Raw genomic sequence first — 11064 nt, 5'->3', positions numbered from 1 at the left:
TTTGACTGCATTTTCCATGTTTCATGAGTGTAAGATACCTGTGTTATCTCACAGATGTATCCAGAGTGCAGGTAGATAATTCTCAAACTCATGCAGATCTAGGTTGGTGACTAAGCTTTGGGAATTATCAGGGTACATACCAGAGTGAACTTACAAAGTAAAAAGGGCAAACACTGTAACCAAGAGCTTTTCCTCCTGGCCTCTGCTCCCCAAAGTAAGGACTCTGAGATTTAATATTCAATGAATAAATTCCTAGGCCAGAAGCTTTGGCTTGTTCCCTAGCTAGCTCATAACTTAATCACCTGTTTATCCTAAGTCCTGCCAAGTAGTTGCTTCCCTCTGCTGCAGCTCTAGGGCCAATCTTTCCAACCTGACTATTTCCCAGAATTCTTTCATTTATTTGCACCTCCTCCCTCCCTCCCTCCCTCCCCCAGCCCCCAATGCCCTTTTCTCTCTCTGCTGGATGTCCCACCCTCTAGTCCTGCCTCAGCTCATTGGCCATAGGCTTTTTATTGACAGATGCTGCTGCCATACACTGCACAAAAGATTCTCTCTGTGACTATGATTTAAGGAAACTGCTCCAGTGAGCAGCACTGGAGAAGCACCACTGTAATCACTGGAGAATGCTCCCTACCGGACGCCAAAGAAAGGAATTGGTCCTTGTTGGGCGCTTCTGGCATAGACCACGAACAGTTACACTTAGTTCTCATAAAAATCTCTTGACCTCCATTTTGTTTCTGAACAACAAAAAAACTAAAACAGTCTTGGAAACCTGAAGATTGTGGATCCTGACATAAACCACTTTACAGTTTAAAAAAAAAAATTGGTTAACCCAGTCAACATTATCTTGGCTGGAGTTTTCAGCATCTCTCTTGGAAACTACATCCCACCTGTGGAAACGGGAACACCTATCACTCCCAGCTCTTGTCATGCACAGCAAATGAGGCTTCATACTGTTACATGGCAGTCTCCTCTGCTCGAGAGATGTTCTCTCAGAGGCTCATTTCTATTACTTTCAAGTCTGATATTCCAATTCCACGGCAGATATGAAAATAATAGAAACCAGCTTATCGAATACCACTCACTATTAGTGACCCACAACAAGTTCTAGACCAGGCTGTACTGTATTGAGGTCCTGTCTCAGAACAAGACAGCTAGAGTCCATGAAGCGGTTAACCCAATCAAATGGCTAGGCGGGATGACTTTCCCTGTGCAACCCATCACTCAGAACCACTGTGTTGGCAAGTCTGAAAGAGCAAGGTTAATAAGCTATAAGGTCGGTAGGGAAACTCACAAAGTCCGGAAGAAGAGTTTTCACTCGAATAACGTCACATCTTTAGGTAGTTTGGGATTATAGGAGACCTGATTTAGAAGGCTAATGAATCAACGGGGCGGTTAGCGCAGTTTTCTTTCCTACTTAATGGTGTCCTTAACCGGCACCGACCGGCGAGTGTGGTAGGATTCGAGGGGTAGAGGGCAGGGCTCTCAAAAAGATGAAATGTGTGTACGAGGTAGGGACAATGCGAAATGTAGGGTTTGGAGAGAGATCTATTTTAAAATAAAAACACGTTGTATGAAACCCTCAAAGAACTAATTAAAACTATCTATGTAAACAAAAACAAAATAACGCACGATGGTTGTCACAGCCTGGAAGTTGCCCCGGGCACTTAAAACAGCACAGGGCAACCCGCTCTTGCTCAGCCTATTCGTCAGCACCAATCCCAGGGTGACTCGAGGAGCTCGGGGCGGGACTTGCCCTGCGGAAAAGAGCGGAAGTGACGTAGTCTCGCGAGACGAAGGACTCACAAACCTGGCGGCCCGGAACCGGCCTTGGACCGGTGGCAGTGCCTGAGGCGGCTGGCGCTCCCGCTCCATGGAGCGGCCCCCGGGGCTGCGGCCAGGCGCCGGCGGCCCCTGGGAGATGCGGGAGCGGCTTGGAACCGGCGGCTTTGGGAACGTCAGTCTGTACCAGCACCGGGTGAGGCGGCGGGCGGGAGCAGTGGCGCCGTGTCTGTCTGGGCGTCCCTGGAACACGGGCTGTCAGTCAAGGTGGGAGGGGTGGTCGTCGAGACCCTGGGCTGGGCTGGGGGTTGGGGCAGTGAGCGAGTGCGGGTGATCCTGTGCTTGTGAGCCTGGGTGGCCGTGTTCCAGGTGTGTCCGACTTCCCTGGGCAATGGGTGACAGGGAGCTGGTGCCGCTGTGTGTGATGCTGAGCCTGTGTGAAAGTCGAGTGCGGGTGCGTGCGTGTGTGTTGTGTATGTGTGTTGTGTGTGTCTTCGTGTGTGTGGCTGCTCACACCCCCTCGGGAGCGGTGTGATCCACTGGAGACTGGAGTAGACGAGGAATTTTCCTGGTGTTCAGAATTGAGTCTTTGGAAACATTGATAGACTTTGGAATTGGAGCGTTTCAGGTAAAGACCAGGATGAAGGTAAGTGAGATGACGAAGCTGCTCTTTGCTTCAGAGGAAAGGAACTAGACGGAAAGATGAGGGGCTTGTTCTGCAGAAGACAGCTAACGTCAGGCTCAGGAAATTCGTTTTGATTTATCGAAAACCATGAAACCGCTGCAATAGCAGTTACTTGTACCTTTAAAAGATTTTCAAATTTTATTTACTTTAATGTGTTGTTGTTGTTAATGGAACACAGGACCCTGCACATGCTAGGCAAATGATCTACCATTGGGTTACATCCTCTGCCCTAGTTAACCATGTTTGAGTCATGGGTCTTTTGGTTAGTCAATAAAAAATTATGCATCTTTTCTCCAGAAAAATAATGTCAATACAAACCAGTGCATTATTATTGAGGGTTTTGCTTTCCTGAAGGATGTAAGGAATAGATTTTGAAAACTATTCATTGCAATATGGGATTTGTTGATTGTAAAGTGTTTAGAAGAATATACATACATCCTGGGTCTGTTTGAGAGTTAAGTCAGATGGTACCAGAGACTTTAGTAAGTACTAGGTAGGTACTATAGTTGCCCACTGATAGCTCTCTACTGTCATGTTATCGTAATCCTCATTAATTGGACTTTTACGAAAGGAGCAGTAAGATAAAAATGGTGTTCTGGAGCATCATATATGAGAAATATGTTTAGAACAACAATGAGCCACGTACAGACATCTTAGTAATATTTTCAGTATACTCGCTGGTAGAAGTAGTTTCAGTATTTCATATATACCTTTGAGGACAGGAGAAAGAACAGGAAATGGTTTAGTTGATTGGTGTATTGGGTGCTGATGGTACCCAAATCAATAAGAATAATATTTTCTACTCTGAAAGAGCTTTCCATTTCAGAGAGAGATGAGCATAGGAGCAAAGTACAGCTGGTCGTGGTGGCACCGCTTGTAATTCTAGTACCAAGGGGTCTGAGGCAACAGGATTTCGTGTTTGAGGCCTGCTTGGTGGCCTTCATATGGTGCTCAAGACCAGTGTCATTTACATAAGAAGACCCTGTCTCAGAAATAAACATAAGTACAGTTTGATATCCTAGACACTGAAAGATGTCTTGGTGTTTTATTGCTGTAAAGAGACACCATGACCAGGGAAGCTTTCATAGAGCAAAACATTTAGTTGGGGCTGGTTTCAGAGATTTAGTCCATTATCATCGTGGAGGGAAGCGTAGTGCCGTACAGGCAGACATGGAGCCAAGAGTTCGACATTTTGATCCACAGGCAGCAGAAGGGGACTGTGTCCCATATTGGATGCAGCTTGAGATAGAAGACATCAGTTCCCACTCCCGCATTGACACACTTCCTCCAACAAGGCCACAGGCACTCCTACAAGGCCACACCTCTAATAGTGCCACTTTCTGTGGGTCAAACATTCAAGCACATCAGTCTATGGGGGCCAAACCTATTCAAACCACCATATCAGAGAACTTTGCATAGGGGTGTTTGAAAAACCTAGTTCCATGGAATCCATTAAAGAAAGAATATAGAAGCCAGGCATGATGGGAACACTTGGGAGAGTGAGGTAGGAGGATTGCCTTCAGTTCAAAACCACCATGGGCCGTAGAGTGAGAACCTTTTTTAAACAAAAGTATATGGACTAGAGATATAACCAGTGGTAACATACATGCCCAAGGTCCTAGGTTCTGTCCTCAGTACTACAGAGTCTTTGATGTAATGGACTTAACTTCTACAGATTTCAGCATTCTCTTGGAGGTCCTAGAAGCTGCAATCTGGGTGTTGAGGAGCAACTTTACTTTGTCCACATACATGGATAGTGCTACATATGTTAGTCCTTTTGCTTGGAGGATCATTATTCAAATTAGGAATCCAATTTAAAAGCTCAAAAAAGTAAAGAAATTAGCGTTTTCAAACTTTATTCCTGCCTCATTTTTTCAAATACCAGGGACAGTAGACTCATATTACCATACCTAATGTGTTAGGGTTTTATTGCTATGAAGAGACAGTGTGACCAAGGCAGCTCTTATAAAGGAAAACACTTAATTGGGGCTGGCTTACAGGTTCAGAGGTTTAGTCAATTATCACATGGTGGAACATGGTGGCATGCAAGCAGACAAGGTGCCAGAGAAGGAGCTGTGAAGTCTATATTTTGACCCAAAGGCAGCAAGGAGAAACTGTGTCCCACAGTGGGCATAGCTTGAGCTTAGGAGACCTTAAAGCTTATCCCTAGAGTGATGCACTTCCTCCAACAAGGCTACACCTAATGGTGCCACTGTCTGTGGCTATGGGGGGGTCATCATACCCAACTTAGTCTCATTGAAAAACAAAAAACATCTTTTTATTGTTGTTTGGCAACTATGAATTTCCCAAGAGAATATTCTCTTTGAAAAGATTGAGTTTCTTGGAGTAGGTAAAATATAAACTAAGGAGTTGAAGGATCTCTTGTGATTGGGACCTCTATCAAATAGATAATTTTCTGCCTCATTCATATCAGAATTTAGGGTTCATCGTCTTTGTTGTGATAACACTATATAAGATGTAACTGTCAGATACCTGTCTGCTTATAACAAAACTGAAAGGAGTGAGCCTGGTGGGAAAGCTAGCTTGTAGTCTCTCTCAGCCCCAACTCTTCACTAGAAACTGTAAACCTTTTGGCTTTCTTCCTCTTCCTGGTTCCTAGTTCAGACTATTCCACCTAAGCTAAGCCTTGCTCCTCTTTTGGCCCCTGGTCCTTTCTCACTACTCACACAGCTTTTACCACACCTTTGGCTGTGTCAGAGATGTCACATCTTTGAAGCTCTTTGGAGTTTTTAACATAGTATAGCCTTTTTTCTTCTGACTACATTGTCGATGTTTCCCGGATATGATGTCTGGCTGCTTCCTGTGGTGTGCATAGGATAGTTTAATTTTCAGTTAGAATCAGTGATATTATTAGTCTCAGGTAAGAGGTCTTTAGTTTGTATTATACATGTGTGAACTGATGTACTGTTCTTTGGATGATTTTCCATGTCATTTGAAATGTAAAGATTGGGATCTAGGTTTAGAGGGTTTTGTTTGGTTTTGCTATACAGTAGATCTGGTCATATGAAAAGTATTTCTTTTGTTTTGAGGCTAAGGAGCCCTGAATTATCTTCTTCATATTGTTTATCTGGAATTTAGGGCCCTTGTTTGTTGTTTTAACTAAGCTTGAAAAAAGACTTGTTGAGGAAATGGGATCTTGATATATTTCTAGTAGTATGTTGGAGACAGTATTCTAAAGTATTAAGTAGTATATCTAATCCTCTGAAGAGACCTGTTGTAGGATCTGCCTCAGTCAGTTTTTGCTTATATACTATGGTATATTTGACAGTCACTTTCAAATATTGGTATAATAGTATTATGGTTCATGTATCAAACATTGGCTAAAGAGCTATGAGTAGTATTTTAATTAGTTAAGCTAAAAAGAGTGTTATTTCCCTGGGTTGACATTTTTTTGATTGTAAGTAAACCTGTAGAAGAACCTAATTTATTTATATTTTCTACTTTGACAGGAACTTGATCTCAAAATAGCAATTAAGTCTTGTCGCTTAGAGCTAAGTACCAAAAACAGAGAGCGATGGTGCCATGAAATCCAGATCATGAAAAAGTAAGTGTATGCTATGACTTAGGCACTTCAGTTTCTGCAGCCCAGTTTCAGTAGCAGGGAAAGAGGTCAGGAGTCCACTTTTCTCAAGACCTTTTTGGGAATGTGATTTCGTCATTAAATATGTGTGTTCTATTTTAGACAGTCTGTCACATTACAGCTAAGGAAATTATAGTTTACATTAGCTAGATATCACTCTCAACCTGGCTCTTTAAATCTTGCTTTTGAATATTGGGCAACTTTGTGATTAGTATATAAAAATTTCTTTTTGTACTTAACTTTTATTAAATAATACATCCATAGTTTTGTAGTTATCCCAAAATTTTATAGCACAAAACTCTGAATATTTAGTATTTGTAGTTTGTGGCTGAGTTAACTGTGGCTCTAACTTAGGGCCTCTCCTGAGACATCGCCTTGGCTTGACTAAGGCTAAAGTTTTAACTTCCAGGGTCACTTATGTGGCTGCTGGCCAGAGGCAACAGTTCTTCAGTAAGGGTGCCCCTCTGTAGGAAATGCACACGGTTTAATAGCATGACAACAGGCTTCCCCAGAACAATGCTCTGAATGAGGAGAGCAAGGAAAAAGCTGACATTTCTTCAAAAGTTGCCTTTGAAGTCGGATTTCATTTCCCACTGCATTGTTAGAAATGAGTCACTAAGAAGATTGCATGTGCTTAAGGAGAAAAGAATTGAGCTTTTGAAGGGACAGTGGATATATTTTAACTTTAATAGTGTGCTCCCACGAGGAATATGCTTTACAGATCTATCATTCTTGTAGTTGTCGGCCCACCTCTGTTTTGTGTATTGCCCTATTTTGTAGATAAGAAGGAAGACACAATCACATAGCTGGTAGGCTGGTACTGGAGTTGAAGTAAGCATTTTCTGACTTGAGTTTTGTGTTCAACTCACTTTATTTTGACTTTCAAGCTTGGCAAAGTGGCAGGGTCACCAGGAAAAACTAATAATGTAAATTCTCAGATCCCATAATCAGCACTAGTTGTTTAGTTCCTGGGACAGGAGATGCTGTACTGTTTTAGGGTCTATTACATTGTGATGATGAGTGCAGAGATTAAGATTGTTATGTTAAAAGCCAACCAACCAACAAACAAACAGACAGAAGAAATGGGGCTAAAGAAGGAGATAAACAGTAAAGAGCACTTATTCCTCTAGTAGAGGACCCAGGTTCATTTTCAGCTTCTAGTCCCCACACGGTAGCTATCTCTAACTCGATTTCCAGGGGATCCAATGCCTTTTGCTAACATTAAAAAAAAAATTAAGAACTATTGAAGTCATTAAATAATGTGATTTATAATTATTGAAGCAAATATATTTGTATTTAAATTTAAAACTGGAATGAAATCTGTTTATTAGATTTTTAGTATTCCTTAGGGTCAGATTTAAATCTTCATTGACAACCTACTTGCCACTTGCCACATGATCTTATATTACCTAACCAATTTGTGCTTCAGTTTTCTCATGAATGATACTGCTTTGTTTTTGTTTTTGTTTGGGGGGGGGGGTTGAGACAGGGTTTCTCTGTATAGCCCTTTCTGTCCTGGAACTCATTCTGTAGACGAGGCTGGCCTCAAACTCAGAAATACACCTGCCTCTGCTTCCCAAGTGCTGGGATTAAAGGCATGTGTCACCACCGCCCAGCTATGAATGATACTGTTAGCAGCTAAACTTGTATTAAGATTATTGTGACATAAATTAGTTGATATATTGTAAAGAACATACTGTTTGGCACACAGAAATGTAACAGCAATAGTATTTTCCTTATAAATTTGTTTTAATCAGGCAATTCAGAAATTAATAGCCTTTTAGCTAAGATTAACTGCAGTACAATCAGAATTTAGAATTTTATAAATAAAACCAATCTTATCTCAATAGTTGTTTCAAATTCAGTCCTTCTTCATTGGAAATCATTTTTTTATTGTAACTTTTTTTCCTTGTTAGGTTGAACCATGCAAATGTTGTAAAGGCCTGTGATGTTCCTGAGGAATTGAATTTTTTAATTAATGATGTGCCTCTTCTAGCAATGGAGTACTGTTCTGGTGGGGACCTCCGGAAGGTAGTGTGGATGTTTTGAGATACTGAGATAGTAAATCACAAATCACATTAGCAGTTTCTGAGTCATCTGTGATCCGGTCATTGAGAACAAGGATAGATAGACAACTGTGATCCTGCCACCCGTTCTGTAAATACACCTTTATTGAAACACAACACTGTACATGTTTATGGCTGCTATGACCAGCTCTAGATGTGAGGAGTGGAACAGAGGTTATAGGACTTCCATGGCTTGACGTACTTAATATTTGACTCTTTACAGAAAATATTTGTTAACCTTTGTCTTAATGCTTTCTATTGCTGTGATAAAGGCCACAAACACAAGCAACCTGGGAAAATAGAAGTTTTTACGTATTCTGATCACAATTCATCACTGAGGAGAAGCAAGGCAGGAACTGAAGTGGCAATCACGAAGGGACACTGCTTACTGGCTTGTTCTTTATGGCTTGTTCAGCCTGCTTGCTTATACAATTCAGGGATACATCAACTGCTAACCATGAAAATGTCCCACAGACTTGTCTACTGGCCAGGCTAATAGAGGCATTGCCTCAGATGAGATTTCTTCTACCTTGTGCCAAGTTGGCAAAAAACCAAAAACCAAACAAACAAACAAACAAAACCCCTAATAACTATATCCATCCTAGGTTTGTTTATGGTTTGTTTGTTTGTTTTATGGTTTTTTTTTTTTTTTTTTTTTTTTTTTTTTTTGGTTGGTTGGTTGGCTTCAGTTTTTTTGAGACAGGGTTTAACTATGGACCCCCTGGTTGGCCTAAAACTCACTTTGTAGACCAGGCTGGCCTTGAGATCTGTCTACCTCTGCCTGAGTGCAGGGATTAAAGACATGTGCCACCATGCTTAGCCTAGGACGTGGTTTTTTGTTTGTTTGTTTTTTGTTTTTTTTTTAACTGATGTTTCCATGATGGTCATTTTAAATAAAAGTATTAACATTTGTGGGGCTTATTAAAAAATTTTCTTTTATATTATAATCATTCTTGCTATTTAATTTTAAATGTATTTCTTCGTCAGTATTTTCAATTTCAGGTGCTATTGCCCTCGGCTTTACTTCTTATGAGCCTTCTCATAAAATTTATTCAGCCTCAGTATGGATTTCGGGTTATTTTTTACCATTATATCTCCTGTCATTGTTACAATTTTTGAAACAGACTTTCAGTGTAGCCCATACTGGTCTTGAACTCATGGTCCTGCCTCATCTTTCCATGTGCTGGCTTTATAGACATGCACCACTATGCCCCAGTCCTTATAATTTCTTTAGTGTGACTCTTTTCACTTGAATAATCTCTAACAGTATAGTGACTGATGATTTTGCTGTTGCTACTCAGCAATAGTAGACTTCTTTTTTCTTTTTTCTTTAGCTACTCAACAAACCAGAAAATTGTTGTGGACTTAAAGAAAGCCAGATACTTTCTTTACTGAGTGACATAGGTATGTAACTAATATTAAAATACCATTGTGGTTTAATGCCCCTTTGGTATACAGAAACTTCTGTGTACTGCTTAGACGTGACAGAGAACTGTTTATACTTTACAAAGCACATGGATTTATAACATCTCTAAAAAATTAGAAATATCCATTTCTTAGGATGTTAATGAAAACTAGTTCATTTTGGCATTTGTTTATGTATGAAGGGGGTTGTTTGTTGTTTGGTTTTGGATATGTATCATTGTCTAATAGATGTTCCAATGATTACAAAAATGGTATGAAACAGCATTTATTTCATCCCTCTCACACCTCCCCTCAATACTGAAGTAGTAGTTTCGATTATAGAAGAATTGCATCTTTCAGAGGGATAGGTCCTCAAGTTATCTAGGGATGAAATTACTACTGAAAAAAAAATCCTAAAATAACTATGATTTAGACCTTTAGAGAAACCTCAAAAACCAAGAATTAATTTTCCTATGTGTTTTGGTGTTGCTTCTTTTCCTGGATCATGGGCAATAAAGTCTAGTTTAAGAATGTGATTTAAGGGTTACAGGTATTTCCACAAAAATTAATCATTCCATTTGCTTTTAATATCGATTCCAATAAATATAAATTATATAAATATAAATATATAAATTAAGTTATATATTATGTTTCAGTGTTTACTTGTTATTGAACTGTTGAAGAAAATCTGAATTACTCTAATGGTGATGCAGCTGTGATAGATCTTATGTAGGAGGGTGTGGGGGTGTTGTGGAATGTGTGGTACCTGGGGTGTTGTGGTATGTGTAGTACCTGGGGTGTTGTGGTATGTGAGGGTGTTGTGGTATGTGTGGTACCTGGGGTGTTGTGGTATGTGAGGGTGTTGTGGTATGTGTGGTACCTGGGAGTGAGTGTTGGTGCACACTCACAGGAGCATGCATCTGGAGGCAAGGGCAGGATGGCAGATGTTCTCATTTTTTTTAACTTGATTGTTTTGAGACAGGGTCTCCAACTGAACTAGAAGCTCCATGTTCCAACTAAGCTGACTGACTGACCAGCCAGCTCCTGAGATTTGCCTCTCCCCACTTTTAACCCTGTTGGGGTTATTGTTACACAAAGTCATCCTTGATTTTCTATGTGGGTGTCGGGGGTTTGAACTCAGGTCCTCAGACTTTCATAGCACTCGCTTTTATCCACTGAGCTATCTCCATAATGGCTCTGGACATAATTTTTGCATCAGTGTAGATCTATACAAAATATAAACTAAAAACTGACTGTAGCTAGACATGGTGGCACACACCTTTTATTCTAACACTGGGAGGCAGAGGAAGAAGGATCTCTGTGAGATCAAGACCAGCAGGCCAGCCAGGGCTGTGCAGTGAGACCCTGTCTAGGAGAAAGCTGAGTGCACAGGACCAGGCTGCAGTCCCAGCACTTGGGAGGAAGAACAGGAGGATGAGGAGTTAGAAGTGATCCTCGGCTACATAGGGATTCCATGCCAGACGGAGCACATGAGACTGTCTCAAAACACTAGCAATGACAACAAA

At 40.8% G+C, this 11064-nt stretch overlaps 1 protein-coding gene across 1 annotated transcript in view; it reads left to right on the top strand.

Moving 5' to 3' along the window:
* Positions 1–1784: 1784 nt before the first annotated feature.
* LOC117701914 (inhibitor of nuclear factor kappa-B kinase subunit alpha-like) overlaps positions 1785–11064 on the top strand; it is a gene marked incomplete at its 3' end in the record, with an annotated part of 32122 nt that continues 22842 nt past the window's right edge. The window contains exons 1-4 of the mRNA XM_034493328.2: positions 1785–1978; positions 5938–6032; positions 7985–8099; positions 9469–9538. Coding sequence (XP_034349219.2) covers positions 1874–1978; positions 5938–6032; positions 7985–8099; positions 9469–9538 — 385 coding nt within the window. The remainder of the gene's footprint in view (positions 1979–5937; positions 6033–7984; positions 8100–9468; positions 9539–11064) is intronic.

The sequence above is a fragment of the Arvicanthis niloticus genome, unplaced genomic scaffold (genome assembly GCF_011762505.2).
Source record: "Arvicanthis niloticus isolate mArvNil1 unplaced genomic scaffold, mArvNil1.pat.X pat_scaffold_319_arrow_ctg1, whole genome shotgun sequence".
Lineage (NCBI taxonomy): Eukaryota > Metazoa > Chordata > Mammalia > Rodentia > Muridae > Arvicanthis > Arvicanthis niloticus.
This window is presented reverse-complemented; position numbering and strand designations above follow the sequence as displayed.